General features: G+C 45.1%; 1 protein-coding gene across 1 annotated transcript; it reads left to right on the top strand.

Moving 5' to 3' along the window:
- Positions 1-6,397: 6,397 nt before the first annotated feature.
- Positions 6,398-14,539, top strand: LOC119383505 (oxytocin receptor). Its single transcript, XM_037651676.2, has 4 exons — positions 6,398-6,753; positions 8,135-8,368; positions 8,832-9,173; positions 14,058-14,539. The coding sequence occupies exons 1-4, from the start codon at positions 6,436-6,438 to the stop codon at positions 14,487-14,489; spliced, it is 1,326 nt and encodes a 441-aa protein (XP_037507604.1). The 5' UTR covers positions 6,398-6,435; the 3' UTR covers positions 14,490-14,539.
- The last annotated feature ends 2,995 nt before the right edge of the window (positions 14,540-17,534 follow it).

The raw sequence follows: 17,534 nt of genomic DNA, 5'->3' as shown, positions 1-17,534 counted from the left end.
GTGCCTGGTTTGCCTCGATGTGTGCGCCCCGCTCATCAAGGCACCCTAGGGGTGCCGGGTATGCCCAGTGTTCTTTGTTTTTTCTCCTTCCCCATCACGAGTACTTACAGAAAATGGCCACTTTTACGCGCCCGTCTCAAGGGCAGTTTTCAAGCTGAAAGAAAATTAGGAGCGTTGCATGACAGAAAACACGCTCAAGCTCCTCCGAGATATGGTTACCACCAGCGGTAGATGGTGTATATAAATAGCTCGCTGTTATTTCGCCGGTGCATGCATGGGGCATGGTTGAGTTGTATAATGCAGCAGGCTGGGGAGCGAGGGGTCGATGGTTCGAATCCCCTGTCGGGTGCTTCGGAATTATTTTCTTCTGCTTTATTTTTCTTTGTGCCTTTTTTATATATATACATATATATATACATATCCGGGGCATGACAGCGACGGTGACGACGACGACAAAAATCAGCCGAGAGTGTCCATATATTTGCTATTGCAATAAAAATGTTTTTGAGTGTGCTACGCTCGATGATGTAAGACTTTATTAGCGCTGTCTGGACAGCGCTAATAATCAATGGACACTTACCTAAGCTTCTTGGGAGCTTACGTAAGGGTCCATTGGGCTCTTGGGAGCTTTTGCAGAATGTGCAAAAAAGAACATGTTCAGGAGAAAAAGATACAGGAAAAGGAAGGGAAGTTATGGAAGAAAGACAGGGATGTTAACTATGGTAATCCCGGATGTCTCAGGTGTTCAAAAAAGCCTTGGGCGAGGTATGAGACAAAGAAGCTATAGTCACTGTAAAGTTAATTAAGCAGTTATATATTGGAAAGCGCCATGTCAGACATAAAGAAACAATCGTACGTTTGAAAGTGGTGCCACGAAAGCTCGAAATAAAATAAAACGCGACAATTAACCAATAATGCACGAAGCCTGTTCTCCCAGTAGTATCAAGCGCACATCAACCAACTTTTATTTTTCTGTGTTGAGAACCGATGAGGCAGAATTTTCATCCACACTAGGCTAGAATACAAGGAAAACGAAAGCAAACGCTCGCTTTTCGCAATGAACAACACCTGTTGGGACTATGACGTGAAGCGTAATTAGCCGGTACTTTAAACCCAACAGTGACTCGTATTAATTACAACGTGCAACGGAATACGCTAATGGATGGACGCCGTTGGCTCGGGAGAGATTGATCGATAGTCAGATTAATTAATGCCTTCTCTTTCAGCCGTCCCTGAGGCTTAATTAGTATAGGCGCTGTCTCTTGGGCGGGATACGATAGCTCGTTACATTCGTTTCTCGTCGAGACAGCGAAAGCGCAAAAAAATCGGTCAGAAAACACTGTTCTATGCTCCGCGATGTGGGTCCATACAAAATATCATATCGCAAGGTATAAATAAATTGTGTAGCTTTCCAAAGAGCAACTCTCTGGAGGAACAAAATGTGTGCCGTTTGGTTACTGCCGGCTGTAACGCTAAGGTCTTGCCGACGGTGCGCTAATGAAGGGCTCTGTAAGCGTTTTGTTTTTTGGTGAATACAAAGGGGGCGGGACAAACATGCAAACGAAGAAATTCGGGCTGTATAATAGTGCCGCTAATTGCTAAAGTATCCCACAGCAGTGTCGTAAGATCGAGAGGTATGCATATTACCGCGGTAGCGTTAAGAGCCCGTGTCACACAAAGTACGGCGTCGGCGGCTTTGACTGTGAGCGAAAAATCCTGATGGTTCCAAAGAACCGAAACCGGGGTTCGAGCCGGAAGTGAACCCAGGTGTTCAGAGTGGCAGTCAAGAATTCTACCGCGACAGGGCGTTAAAGTACTTCGGGAAAAGACCCTACAGAGTTGCAATGTCGCGCGAGGAGTCACGTTAGCAGATGTGGAAATATTTCGTGGCAGACACATAGAATTGCACCAGGTGGCGGCACACCACGTGAACTGCGTAACCAGTGGGTGGTTGAAAGTTGTCAACACATTGCAAAGGGTCGGTCTGTCACGGTTAGTGTCAGGTTAGTAGCCGGCAAGCATTTTGAATCATGGATAGTACTGGGCAGAAAGGAATGTATAATATGCTGCGGTGTCTATTCGACGAATATGAACGTTGTAACTGTGACTTAATCGGACTTTTTGGGGGCCAAGTTGGTGCATACTGACAAAAATTACTTAGCGCAATAAAAACCCTTGTGTACCTTCCTTGTGTGCCGTGTTTGTGTTGCGCTAATTTTTGTCACTTGTAAATGTGATCGCGGCGAGCTTATGTTAAAGGCGCAGGCTGCATCCAGCGCGATTTCAGTTGGCGGTTGTTATAGCAGGTCTTCTGGAGGAAAAAAAGGGGGGGGGGGGTCAGATGCGAAAGAATAATATTGAGGTAAGTTTTCGTAGTATTGCTACACTGAATCTGCGATGATAGTTAGGCAGTATAAAGCATAATGAGCAATTCGTAACAGCTGCGAGCTCGGTGACTAAGGGTAAAACAGCTAGCGCTTGTTTATTCCACACTGGATTGACAATGACTTTGAAGTAATCCCAAGGCTGACTGATTTACCTCCTGTGTGGCCGAGGCAATAACAAACGGAGGAAGGATGACCAAGTTTTATTTTATTTTTTTGTACTCCGAAACCATCAGCAACCCCGAAACCGTCAGACCTGACTGGCTTAAGTGATCTGATGGAGTGTTATATATACCGATGGCTCAATCTCGAAGGAAGTGAAGGGTAATTTATAGAGGCGATCTCAGTAACCGTAGAGATAAACAAGGCAGCCCAGGCTGGCACAGAAGCCGCGATAAAGATTTATTCTTCTCAATCTCACGGGACTTGATGGAAGTATACGCGTTCCCACCCTTTTTCACGACACGGTCATTTAGAACTCGGAAAACTTGCGACTGATGAAAGGACCATCGCTCCGTCAACGCCTGAAGGGCTGTCCGCTCTAATGCGTTGCTAGAGCGTACACGTTTCTTGCAGAACGTCATTCTGAAGCAGAGGCATCACAGTCACAGAACTAGCGACTGAAAATATGTTCTATAAGGAGTCATACTTGTGAAATGCCTACACGTAGTTTTACGTATCAGAATAAAAGGAGCACTCTGCCGCTGTTGTTTAGTACGTTGTGACTGTTCAAAATCTTGCTGAGGGTCAAGTGATCATCGCGACAGCAATTCATGTCAGAATTAACATTCGATATCTGAGTATACGTATTAGATGTAACCATTACTTCACAGAAAGCCGGTAAGCTCCACCTTTCTACACTTAATTCTTTCCTTTTCATAAACTTCACCCAAGTCATTTAGATATACTTTAAATTTGAACATTTGAATTGCCCTAAACATTTCCTGTGCTCCCGCTTGCTCTTCTCCACAATGTACAGTTGTATAAATTTGATACGCAGACGCTACAAAGCAAAAAAAAAAAGAAAAAAGAAAAAAGGAATGACTAACTGACCCGATGAAAAAAAAAATGTTCCCTTGTCGACATACCTGACTGAAACTACAAACGTGTCATTTTCGACCGTAGTTGGTCACTTTGACCAATTACGTGATTTGTATAATTCTATTAAAGCAACTTCGTGGTGTATTATTTCTACGAAGCTATTTAGGGAATTTAGAAAGATGACAACGAATGAATGTGCATATGTCGGAGGCTCCGCAGCAAGACTATTAAAAGCAACAATGTGCTATAGAGTGTGTACAATTAAGGAAAAGGTACCTTAGACAGTGTGGCCGAAGTTTCTATAGGTAGAGCTGTCTTTAAAGGAACCTTATCATCATTGGCATGTTAGTCCTAAAGTGGGTTGCGCTACCAAGGTCCAGCAGTCGAAACGTCTGAGGTAACCTACTGCTGTTCATATTTCTACAGCACACTGTGTTTCCATCCGTCACTCTCACGTTTACCTTAAAACAACAACAGTAATTCCACGAGGCAGCGTTGGTCTCCGTAGGTCTATAGTTTGCAAAATTGGGCTAGTTGGTTTAACTTCATTGTTTAAACAGCGCAAAAAGACGAAGACAAGAGAAGGAGGAATACACAGGGCAGGCGCTGACTGACAACTGTTGGGTTTATTGATCAGAAGCGTATACATACACGTAATCCGACTGCGCGCGCGTCATCGCATTACAGATAATTGTCGCTTCTTTCAAGCAGGCTAAATTCGCAACCGTGAAGACAGATAGATGGGGTGGAAATGCAAACATCATGGTTGTACTTAACGTGAAAAGCTTCTATGATTTCACGAGACCTTTGGTCAACGTGCCTGAAGATGACATGCGTGCGATTAAACACACAGGACAGCGCCTGTCCTGTGTATTCCTGCTTCTCTTGTCTTCGTCTTTTTGCGCTGTTTAAACAATGTCTATAGTTTCTTTTCCACTTTTCACTATCGAAGGATCAAGGTGACATTCAAGAAACCACAGTTTTTTGTTCTTATTGAACAGAACCACGATATCTTTCGTTCTTCGAGTTGCTAAGTCTGAATAAAGGAACACGCACACGCTGAGAAACCGTCTACGAGCTCGCTCGAAAGCCTAAGTTAGAAACGCACTCGGTAAGCGGCTTGAATTAAATGAAAGTGCTCTGGAACTCAGATCACGCTCCGTGCATTTGTTTGAGAGGAAAAGAAAAAGAAGCGTGGTTCTTTTTATTGTTGTAGACGGTTGCACTGAACGTTCGATATCTACTGAAAAACAAAACAAAACAAAAACAGGAAGATCTCGCGAAGGCCTTTGCCATCAACCGCTCGACTATGCGGGAATACCGAGGCGAAGCTTTTACGACAAGGTCAGCTTTTCTTACAGAGGCATCAAAAACGTCTAAATTTCAGCGTCGAGTCATGGAAAGTTTCTGGGCTCATACAAAAAGCAAAGCTAGTTTTTTTTTTTCCGCCTACAAACTTGTGTGGGCCATCAGAACCACTTGAAAGGAGAGGTTTGGAGGAGACGATAAATTTCGTCTATGCTGCACCCTTTCTTTATATATGGAGCCTTTGAAGTCCACGATTAGCTTGGAGTGTTTACAAAAGAAGAAGGAAAAACTCAGCGCCGAAATTCAATATGAGAGCGTGAATGTTCGGTAGAAGTAAAGCTTCGTTCAACCGTAAACCAACTCGGAGGCTGGTGGCAAAGGAATATAGTTATGCGGCGAATGGTAACCACTAACACATATTAAACGCAACACAGAAGTGACTGTGAATTTCTTCATTTCGAATTTGGACGGCAATAACAGTATCATCTGCAGGCAGTACGGCTTGCGTCTATGCGTAATTTCAGCATACGTTTTATGGAAAGTGAAGTAACAATGAAGACGTGAATTCAGTGCATGCGTGCGCTGTTAGAAAATAGGTTGCAGTCATCGCTAACTGCTGGTCACGTGTATATTACAATTTTAGCAACTGCTCTAGTAATCAACGTTGTCGTTAGCAGCAGTAGCGTTGGTAGGGGTTACTTGCACAAAAAGTTCTTTCCGTTACTAATAGTGCTCCTGCATCGGCTTCAATATCGTGTAAACGTTATGAGCGTACCTGAGTTAATATGAGCGTACCTGAGTCAGACTTCTCGCCGCTTCTAAGCCGCTCACTAAAAAACGAATTCCACGTAGAAAAAAAAAGAATGGTCCACGTGTTAATTTCCCACTTTGTTGCTTAAAATGGTTGTCTAAAGTGCATGAGGATGCGAGTAAATTATTATACACTATTTTAATACAAATATACACAAGAGATGAACATACTAAACAACACAATCAAGGGGCTAGTAATCTCTTTTTTATTTACTTTCCTGGCTAATTAATTCTTCCAGGCATATATGTAGCGAGATTTCCGGAGACCACAGTTTATACCAGGGTGCGCTTATGTATCTTCAGAAATAACTAAGGTTGATGTTCTCAACTACTCAACCCAGTGTATCCACGAATGTTCACAATGAGAAGGAATTTAAAACTTAATATAGGATAATGAGACAGGCTACTGTTTCATAAATGTCGCACAGAAATTACCATTATCTGGCACTAATTACCATTATCTGGCCCCTGCCGAGAAGAGGTGGAAGCCGTCACTAATTTACCTCGATCGCGTGTGTCAAGCTCTAGCGTTAGTAGATGGCCGTTACCTGTAACTGGTCCTCAAGAAAGGACGCCATAAAGTTAACAGAATCGGAAACCGGAAGCAAACGTAAGTCACTTGACCGACTGGGAGTGGCATAATGGAAGTTAGGTTTAAGTGGGACACGGTTTTTACGTGTGACAATACCCGAACATGTTTACAACTAAACGCTTCGCTCAATATCATTTCCAGGTGTGGCCGTCTTATTGACTTCATTCGCCACAACACTGACGCACTAATTGCGCTTGTTTTTCAGGCACGTCACTCCGCGTTGCCGGCTGGAATAGAAAATGATAGAGCCACCGCTGTTACCGGAGACAGAGCGGAGTGCGTAATGGGCAGCATTTAGACATGGGAACCGGCAGCTGCGGCCAGCGTGGACTGGGAGGTGTACCACTCCCGGGAACTGTGGCCAGCTGGACCAACGGATCGGTCGAAGCCGTCGTGTTCCCAGATGCGGTGGTGTGGGACGCGTCCCTGGTGCAGCGCGTCGTGCCTCTGTCGGTCATCATGTTCTTCACGCTAGCAGGAAACGCCGCCATAGTTGCCGTGCTGGCTCGACCTCGAGCTGCCAAGCGTGCGTCGCGTGTCAACCTCTTCATTTTACACCTGGCTATCGGAGACCTGGCAGTCGGTCTCTTGACGCAGTCGTCCGAAATGCTCTTCGAGGTGAGCGAGCGGGGGCTTACGAAACATTTTGAAGTAAACGCTAACGCGTTGTAATGAAACGTTTGATATGTACTTCAACGAAGTCGTAGGTTTTCTGGACGTTTTTTTTTCCTGAAATTACTCAAAATGTAGCGAAATCATTAAATATTTCGTAACAATGTACGGTGTTCATACGTAAGATATACACGGAATTAAGGAGTTGATAGGCAGTACATTTCAGTACCGCCTGAAACCGATTACGCGCGTTTCGTATCATCAGCGCATATATAAGATACGTGCACAAAGAAACCTTTGCCGTTGCACTGTCTAAACAAAGCAGCAGGTGCAATATGTTTCAATAGCGAAGCAGTGATAATGTTGTATGGATGCATAAACGGTTATCTCTCGGCTCCGCACGACTGTATTGCAGTGACATTTAGTCCTAAAAATAAAAAAAAATACAGGGAACGAAAGCTTACAGGGATTATTAGGTACTAGTTTACGCAATGAATAAGATATACTTTATTATTTACCCTGAACTATGCCCAAGTAATCTCTGCCCATATTGTGGAGAAATAGCTACCCTAGATCACATGCTCCGGCAGTGTACCAAATTCGCTAATTTACCTAACATCACCTCTGCCAGATGGGAGGCGGCAATCCGCAGCCCGTCCGTGGCAGAACAACTCTAGGCTGTCCACAAAGCCCGCGAGGCGGCTGAGGGGCTCGGCCTCTCGGTCCCCACGTGCCATGGGAGCGGCCCGCGACACAGTGATCTGTGTTTTGGGGGACCAAATAAAAGTTTATCCAATCCAATCCAATCTTGAAACTAGATAAAGCCAGAGCGTCTGTAATTTCGTAGAAAGAGCCAAAGTGGAATGACCAACAGCGTATTTCTGGCGAAGTTCAATAAAACCGACTGGTGGGCTAGTTAGTACTGCATTTCTTCAGTTTCAGCGCAAGGAGACACAAACACGAGCAAGAAGGAACGAGGACACGGCGCTTTGTCCCACGAGCAAAAATAACTAAAAGTAACGTTAAAAATGGGGATGCAGTCTAACATATTATTGTGCACGCTCTACCTTAACAACCACCATTACGCCGACTGCCGTACTTGGTGAAAAGGCGTGGTGAAATGTAATAACTTTTCGCATTTTCCTCCATCGCGGCCTCTTAGCATAGATGTCTGACGTAAGATAGGCACACTTTTTTTACTTAATGCTTATATAGTCATCAGTGGTGTTCTGGCGAGAAATAAACGAGCGAAATCACTGAGCTTCTTCGAAAGCAAAAAAAGTTAGCCAGACCGCCCATTTGAACAGAACACAGCTGCGAAAACCGAAAGAAACGAAGAAAGCCAAGGGTGAGTCACACGTGTTCTTTTCTTTTGCTTGCTTCTCAGATCTCAGGCGGTTGGGTGCTGGGAGGCCCCGCTTGTAAGGCGGTGGTGTACGTGCAAATGGTGACCCTGGCCTCGACCACGTTCATCTTGGCCTCGATGAGCTACGATCGGTACGCCGCCATCTGCAGGCCTCTTGAGTCACGTTCAGGCCTGCGGCGCGCCAAGGCTATGGTGGCGGTCTCTTGGGCGATGGCCTTTCTGCTTGCCCTGCCGCAGCTGTTCATTTTCGTGCAGGTACGTCAGCGCTCGCATACGCCGTTTTTAGAATAGAGAAGATCAGACGCTGGGGTTTTTTTTTAGCAAATCAGGTTCAAGCGGCTTTTAGAGATAATCGCGCAGGATTATTCGTTCGTACTTAGGCACCTCTCTTGTTAGGAATATGCCAAATTTCTTCTGTCGCTATCTTTCTGTCGCTATTGCAAACAGAAAACCCATATTCAACTTGAGTACCACTTGAGATAAAGGTATACGCATGGATCGAGCTCTGCTAAGATGTCCGCCAGAATATGCACCTTACGATTCGGCATCCCATGCGTATCTTCATTTGTACGGTCATGGAAAAAGGCAAATAGAAGCGACTCACACCAAAAAAGCAAACAAAATGAGGATGCCGTTGGGTCGCCGAAGATGACGTGTACTATATACAAGTTGGAACAGGTGAATCTGGATTCATCTTTGTTTTTTGGGTAATGCCCAGGTACAGACTGGTGTGACGACGTCCGGCCGTCCGCATTACGAGTGCCTCAGTGTCGGATACACTCGCCATTGGCAGAGGCAACTTTATTTCTCTTGGCTCACCATATATATCCTTGTGGCGCCGGGCATTCTAATCTCGGCCTGTTACCTGCGCCTCCTCCGCGTCGTGTGGGCGGCATCTGGCTCGGATGGCGCCAACTGTCTCGTCGCCACAAGCACGTCATCGCAGAGAAGCAAAGAAAGCGACAAAGCCAACGGCAAATCGTCACCGCCGTTGCTCCGTCGATGCGCCCAGGGACATCCCCTCCTGTCCAGGGCACGGGCGAAAACACTTAAGCTCACGGTACGACGCCTCAGTTGCTTCAAGACTTAGTTTCTTCATAACAAGGCTGTGGATCGCTCAAACAAAAAAAGTGTTTTTATTCCTGGCTCTAGGAAAAAATATACATCATTTCCGTCACGGTAACAACGTCAGTAAAATAACATACTTGTTTTGTAGCATCCGCTCGAGATGTCTCATAATTCACTGCTGATGTAAACTGCCGTTCTCTTGGCTCCCTTCAGCTTTTCTCTTCTAGTTTCCTTGTGCACTTCCGGTCTTGACTTCCCATTATAGCTTACAACTAGGCAATGCAAAAAAAATTGATCACCACATCGCGGGAGCCAAGCTTCACCCTATGTAGATTACCTGTGCGAACGAGCTTACATGGATTTAGAACGGCGCTACAACGCAGACGAAAAGACGAATGATCACACGAGTACAAGCGCAGCATCCGTACCAACTCGCCCGATTGTCAGTGCTACTCGAACGAACTTAAGCAGATGCCTATATAAGTTGCTGTGTACATTCCAAAAACGGAGCGTTGTATCTGCTGTCATTTTTTGTTTTTTGCATTGAAGACTGTGCAAGCTTACGCCTTTGTAGTTCTTGACGTCCAAAAAAAAAGCTGCAAGTAATTTTATGAAAGCACACTTCACGCTGGTGTTATGATAGATTCCTATGAAACAGGTAACAATCGCTTATTAACTTGCTAAGGTGCGCGCTAACTTTAAAGTATAATTTTTGCTTTTAGTTTCAGTGCTTTGAGTAGGTTAACATGCCTGATGCAGTAGCTTTGCCTTTGAATGCAGCTTGTGCGCGTAATATTCGTGTAAGCAGAATTTCTCAGGATTGTTCATCCAGTTTCCTGGGGGCTATGTTACTATCACGATGAAGTAGACATTTCTAAGCAAACGAGCATCACGTTTTTTTATTCAAGTAATATAGAATGGTTATTGAAATATTAAAGGATTATTCAAGCCTTCGCATTTCCAGTAATCACTGGTGGTGCTTAGACAGTAGAATAGTGAGCAGGAAGTGGGTGCGACCACTATAGATGTTACATCCGCCAAATTTATGCGACGAGGAACTCGTGACATAACACTTGACAAAACCTTCGGCTCTGCCAACTGGCGGTGTTTTTGAAGGTGATGGCAAAGTTCAGCGCGACAAAAGAAAACTAATTAAGTGTGACAAGCAATTATAAATGCATAATGATAACGAAGAGAAGAAAGCTAGCACTATCCTCACAGAGTGAAGACGTTACCAAGCAGCTGATCTGCGCAATATGAAACGCAAGACCCGCCTTTGAAAGGAACCACGCCCCAATTCACCAAGCGACGCCGTCTGATGTATGTGTAAGGTTCTCCACGTATCAAAAGCCTTCGCAAGCGACGCGAGACGCATGTAGGTACAGCCGCTTGCTGAAGCATGCCACACTTTGTTTCCTTACCTGTCTAGACGCTGGCTTGTTTGTCCCGTTTTTGCGTTGCAGTACATGCCCCTGGAAACGTGTACAAGGTTGCATTGCTGCTGCTGGGCAGTTTCATGCAGTGACAGCTCTTATCGGAATTGTTCGCACGGCTCGTTGTTGGCGCTGTCACCTGGGTGACGTCTGGCACTTCATAATGTCGAGAAGCTCGAGCTTATTACATTTCCTGGCTGAACTAGGCTCTTTTTCGGCGTCGTCCATTGTCATCGACTGAGGCGGCTGTCGTCACGGCTTGGCCGTCTCGTTCAACAGTGCATGCGCAGAAAGAAAACAGGCGACGCTTACGCTACATTGCGCTGAAACACTTTCATAACGAGGGATAAAACATGACTTATTGTCTCTTCAAATCTGAGTTCCTTTTCTGCGCATACTTATAACGAAGCGGCCCACGTAAGTGACGCTGTGGTGATAACAGCATCACAGTGCTCTGCTGCCGAGGCTATAGTATACATGAAAGTACGCGTATCCTGCAGACTACTACTTTTTACTGTTCTTGTGACGAAAACATGTGGGCCGCCCCGCCATGGTGGTCTAGTGGTTATGGCGCTCGACTGCTGACCCGAAGGTCGCGGGATCGAATCCCGGCTGCGGCGGCTGCATTTTCGGTGGAGGCGAAAATGTCTGAGGCCCGTGTACTTAGCTTTAGGCGCACGTTAAAGAACCCCAGGTGGTTGAAATTTCTGGAGCCCTCCACTACGGTGTCTCTCGTAATCATATCGTGGTTTTGGGACGTTAAGCCCCAGATATTGTTATTAAAGACGTGGGCCATTTTCGCAGCGGTTGCCTCAGATTCGCTGCGTTGCTGTAGCCAGTGTGCTACGCTCGACGTCTAGCTACAGATACGCCTCAAACACGTGTACACGAAAGCTTCTTCAAAAAGTATAACAGAGTTAATTAGGTAGCAAAGGACAACTACAATGTCAGTCTAGGACAGCGCTTCAAAACTCTACGTGTCACGAGTTTAAAATGCGAGAAACTCGCACGCAACGCAGGTGCCACAACTTTCCAACTTCGGCAGGAAGGGCGCATGCGCGCCAACATGGCCTGATGGCTAAAACATGGGGCTGTTGGGCTGGAAGATAACAGTTCTCGAACCCACCGCCATTGACGTACTTGCTTGTCACGTTATAGCGAACTTACGCTAACGTGTAGTTAACAGAAAACTCGAGTGTACACGAACTCGCAAGTTCGTGAGAGATAGAAGGCGTGCGAGCGCAACTTTGATAAATGAGAACGTGTGAGGTCGTCCGTCACGCATGCAGCTGCCAAAATGCTGAAAGCTCTCGCTTTAGCTTACTGTTATTTTTGCGTATAGTGTCGCGTGAACCGTTTCAGGCTCGTTCCCGATACGAAGCTATTTGATTCTTGTTCTCCAGTTTCACTAGCAGTCCGCACTCCTCTTTTCTACGTGTACACAAACATTGAGAAAAAAGATGCGTTAATACCCGAGAAAAAAAACTCATTGATATTATGATGTATAATAGGGCCCGGCAACATCAATGCACGCACGCACCTAGAAAAAGGCATGATACAGAAGTAATAGTCATTTAAAACAACGATTACTGCCATTTCTTTCGGTTTCATCTTTTTCTTTTGCGCACCGTACCCATCAACGCTACAGTTTACATTCATCATTGGAAAAGCAATTATAACTTATAACAACGAAAGCGCAGTCGTCGTTGTGCTTTCAGTGCGTCTTGGCTTATCGACTTTCGCAGCGTTCGTGTGGCCACTCCACAGCGAAATGATTCCTGCTTTTGAAAAATCACAGGAAAATGGCGGTCTAAATGAACACGGAATGTCGTAAGATGCACGCAATTAATTATTCTGGCTCGCTCTTTGACAGCAGGGGTGATTCGCGTGCTTTGGTACAAAGCCTGAGACATGGCGTGCGAGTTCGCGATTTATTTACGTTGCGACTTTCAGTACTTCTTCGTCACTAAAAAGCACCCTCTCATCGAGTTATGGGAGTTTGAAGGAAAGTTGTGAAGCGCTTTGTTGTACAAAATGGGTTTGCCGCCCGTAATGAAATTTTTGCATGATCATGAAAGGAACGTATTAGCTAGAATAGATGGAGAAATGTATACAGAACACTTTTCCATACTCTACATCATAAGGTGACGTTTTTTTTCGCTAAATAGAAGCAGGATGCAAGTGCAGTATATTTCCTAAAAATGCTTCTTCAATTTGATGAAAACAAAGAGGTATCATAAATACTCAAACAAACATAACATCGTGTGTTATAGTTATGTTAGGTTATACATTTCCAGCATGCCGCATTCATTCAGAACCCGGCAATAATAATACAAAAAAATTACGCTTACAGCAGACAGGGGCGTAGCCAAGGGGGGGGTTGGGGGGGTCCAAACCCCCCCCGAAATTTTTCAGTTTTGCTTGCGTATATAGGCACGCACACATACAAACGCACGCACGAACATACATAAAGTATGGTTGAACCCCCCCCCGAAAAAAATTTCTGGCTACGCCCCTGACAGCAGAATAAAAACGACGCCACAATGATAAGAGTTTGAGGCGAGGTTCGGTGTTCATGTTCGTGTCGATTGCCCGAATGTATTGTCGTCGAGGCAATAACATAATATTTGCTAATTAATGATACTTATTGTACTCTTTAGTAATCGCCAACAAGCAATGTTTCTTTACCACTATAAAGAAATGTGGCAGCCTTTGCGTACATTTTTTTTTATATACACACTGTCGCATGGCCGTGACGTTGACGAAGGGAGCAGTCGGTGTGCTCAAGACGAAACTCTTTATTTGGGTGAACTTGTGCCCGGAAATTGAAAAGCCAACGTACAAGCGATTCACACTGTTAACTGATAGCGGCGTGAACAGTCGTCGGTCGTCGAGTATTCAGAAGAATAGCGGAGCGCGTCATCTTTTATAAAGCGGTTATCGAGCCTTCCAGCGTTAACGCTGGTGCTCGCGTAGGCTTTAGAACGATCTTTACTAGTAATATTTTTTTTAATAACTGGGGTTTAAAGTCCCAAAATCACGATATCATTATGAGGGACGCCTTAGTGGAGCGCTCCGGAAATTTCGACCACGTGGGGTTCTTTAACGTGCACCTAAATCTAAGTACACGGGCCTCAAACATTTTTAGAAATGAGCTTGACTATTCGCGTCCTGCGCGTAATCTTAACAAAATGATCTGAAATAATCGCGAAGTTTCTGAAGCACTGGGGCGCGCTCTGCGCGGAGCGTTGCTAACAGTTTTTGTAGCTGAAAGCCGAATACATCAAAATAAAGTTTATAAACGTGCCGGGCAATACACTCCTTGCAGCGTCTCCTCTGAAATAAACACTTCACGAACCCGTCAGACAGTTACACATTCAGTAAGACTCCAAAAGTTCTTCTGCGTCCCTTATGCCACCCATTTCCTTCCTCTCAAATCGCAGGTTTGCATCATAGTGAGCTTCATGCTCTGCTGGATCCCGTACTTCACGGTGCACAACATACGCATCCACAGCCACTACTGCATCAAGGTGCCGCGGACAGCCATCATCTTAGCCGAGACGGCGGCCCTGCTCAACAGTGCCGTGAACCCGGTGTTCTACGGCCTCTTCAACGTGCACATACGCCGCGGCATCTGCGACATCCTGCCCTGCGGCCGCCGTCGTGTTCGGTGGTGCAGCGGCCGCGACTCGACCACAAGTCATCGCACTGGCCTCCTCACCACAACGTCATTGGCACCCGATGCCGGATCCGTGAACAATCTCGCGCTGACGACCAAAGGGCGCTGCCACCAAAGTGGTCAGCCCTGTGGCAGCGTCACCGCGATACCCATGGTCGCCATCAACGGGAACTCTGTGGTGGCATCTGTCGTGTGATCAACGTGTGCCAAAATTCGCTCGTCTGACCCACTTAGTTTGGTGGTTATATAGACACGCAAGAAACCCATGGTTCCAGCATTCGAAATAATCGTTTTACTCGCTCGTGTCGCTCCATTCATCTCCTTTGTAAATAAACTGAAATAATATAGTTAACATTTGCAACTGACAACGCTCAGCTTGGAAGCCTGCATGTGTAAAGTACAGCAGTGGTTGTTCAACCTCGGCAATTTGCATTCAACTGGAACGTTTCGGCTGCCCGCGATGTAATACGTTCCTGAATTCACTCGCCTGCTTTATATTCGCCGAGGGCACGAGTCTATACGCCTAAGTCTTGAATGAACCCTCGCAAGGTTACTGAAATTTGTCTGCATATTTCGTCTTACGCGCTGCGTGAAATGACTGAAAAGGCGTGGCTATATCAAGTCGATGTTTCGTGCGGTGAGCCTACATAGCGATGTTATCGCCAAGACAACAGACATGCACATGCGATCAACTGGAACGTGAATGAACTCAAGCGTTAAAAGACCTTAAATCCTGTGTATCACATGCGTGTTGTACGCGTGTGTTGTCCTAGTGGTTATACAAACGGAAAAACTGCTTATGTGAATCTGTGCCACTACAGTGAGCAAAAAGAAAAAGTGTGTCCGAAAGTTAGAGCTCCGAAACCAGTTTTCAAGCGCCCACATTGTGCTTAAATGACATCTTACATGCCGCCCCATCTGCAACACCTTAGATGGGATACCTGCTCAAGAAGTTAATCCGAACGCTTGTGTAATATTATTAAAGCCGTCTATATGGGTATCACCTATCGAACCTCAGTCAATTATCACTTCGATGTGTTTAGCTGCGATTCAGTTTCAGTCATATCGTCTTCCTGTTTTGACTGAGAACCCATGCGTCACTTCAAGTGTCACCTTTACAAAACACAATCTCCACAAAAGCATAAATGTACAATTCGCAGATTATAAAAGTGCTTACCGAAAATTTTCGAGTGGTCCTATTCCGTGCAACAGTGGTTTCATAATTTCTATTTGCTTTATTTGAACTTCGAGTTTTGAAGACTTTGCTCATAGATTTCTAGTTATAGACGCTCCTGAACTTCTCAAACCGAAGTTCCGCCATATTCTGAGTGCCTTGCAAACGTACGGGTTTGCATAATTTTGAATAGCGACTGCTCAAATGTTCCGATTAAACAGCAATAATTTTACAGGCTAGGTACATACTCGTACAGCAAGAAAATAAAAAGTTATAAAATAAAAATTGCCCTTAATTGGTTAGGACCTTTCTTTCTTTCTTTCTTTCTTTCTTTCTTTCTTTCTTTCTTTCTTTCTTTCTTTCTTTCTTTCTTTCTTTCTTTCTTTCTTTCTTTCTTTCTTTCTTTCTTTCTTTTTTTCTTTCTTTCTTTCTGTAAAGATAGTCGTTCACAAGCAGCCATTGAAGACAGAGCACAAAAAAAAAACGAGGACACAATAAGCGAAGGCGACAACACAAGCGCGCTGTGTCCTGTTTTTTTTTTGTGCTCTTTTTACCATGTCGTACCAACTCGCCCAACAAACAATCCTTCTAAATTATACGTGGCCACCATACAACACAGGCTGTTGCTATAGGTCCGCATTGAGAACTCTCCCTGTGCAGCGAAGCCTTTATACGGCCGTCTATTAGCCAGACATTGTCAGGAACAGAGCTGCTCACTTCTGAGTGTCGAAAGCCGTACGCAGCCTCGTGGGGGCCTTGGGAATAGTTTCGGGGACAAATGCTCCATTTCGTAAATTGTTCAACTAATACAGACCCTGCATGGAAACGAGGTCGCTTGTAGCTGCAACTAGTTCATTAGAAATCGTCGTTAAAGTTACGGAATTGCGAGCTGATAAGTACAACACGATCGTCAAATCCATTCTTATCAGCACTTGTGTTTATCTCTGCGTGAACCTTCGTATTTTGACATTCGCGTATCTGGAATAGAAGTAACGCTAATAGATGCTGAACCCGCATTCACATAAGGGGCACTTGAAATATTCCTATCGAGCTAAGACTTGAATATACATGGTATTGTTTTTGACTAGGACAAGATTTGTGCCCATTACGAGGCATTTGGCAGCCAGCTGCGTATCTCCTGATGTCGGCGAGTATGAAATAAAATGCGGGTTTCTGAAATAGCTAAGCCATCCTTCGTTGACGCTTTTTCTTCACTCGTACCAGCGACCAAAGGCAGAGCGCTGCTTCGGCAAATCTGTAATATCGCTGACACCACGATGTAACTCACTTCAATTTACTATTTCTAAAAGTTTCTGAAATGTAAGCTTTCCTTAGCGCCCCCTGATTTGCACATCATTCGAAAGAGCATTTACTTCCCTACCTAAGATTATAAAGAATAGCGCTGGTTGCTCTCTCGGTCTCATTGACGAGGTCGGCGCGAAATGAACCATTGGTATCATATAGAGTAGTGGCGTTGCCGGCGTTACGTTGCTCTTTCGCGAGTCTGACAGCGAAACTTCCGTGCTGCCTAGTTCTTTCATGGGGAGTGTCTTTGCATCCCTCCAGAGCGGGACCACCGGAAATTAGAACAGAAAGGGTGCGAACAGAAAAAGTAAACGGGGTAAAGAGAGAATGACTTTCGGCGCGCGTGCCTCTCTTTTTGTCGGGCCTGTGGCATTAGGATCGAGATTGAAAAGTTAACGCGTCATGTGGAATGGCTGCTGACGCGTCCGTTTTCATTGTTCTCTTAAAGGTGCCGTACATTAGCTTGCGTAGAATGAATGTATAGCCGCTGACAGCTGTGGCATCTCATGCGTGCGGCGTCATGGAAGGGCATTCATGCGTATCATACTCGCTCTGGTGACCACGATACAGACTTGTTGCATGAACTAGCGCAAAGATTGAAGCAGCCTCCCAGAGAGGAAAGTGTGATCTGCCACGAATGGAACTAATGCGATATCTGCTTGGTAAGCGTATACATCAGCAAGATGAAGAAGTCCTTCGTTATCATGATAAACTAGGGTAAGCTAGTTTGCTTTCGCTAAAGGAAAGGGGTTTGCCTGACGG

Source organism: Rhipicephalus sanguineus, chromosome 2 (genome assembly GCF_013339695.2).
Source record: "Rhipicephalus sanguineus isolate Rsan-2018 chromosome 2, BIME_Rsan_1.4, whole genome shotgun sequence".
In the NCBI taxonomy this organism is placed as follows: domain Eukaryota; kingdom Metazoa; phylum Arthropoda; class Arachnida; order Ixodida; family Ixodidae; genus Rhipicephalus; species Rhipicephalus sanguineus.
This window is presented reverse-complemented; position numbering and strand designations above follow the sequence as displayed.

Excerpts from the sequence above, each read along its gene's own strand:
- LOC119383505 (XM_037651676.2), top strand. The coding sequence starts at position 6,436 with ATGGGAACCGGCAGCTGCGGCCAGCGTGGACTGGGAGGTGTACCACTC. Across the intron at positions 8,369-8,831 it reads AGCTGTTCATTTTCGTGCAG|GTACAGACTGGTGTGACGAC; the intron begins GTACGTCAGCGC and ends GGTAATGCCCAG. Across the intron at positions 9,174-14,057 it reads CGAAAACACTTAAGCTCACG|GTTTGCATCATAGTGAGCTT; the intron begins GTACGACGCCTC and ends CTCAAATCGCAG.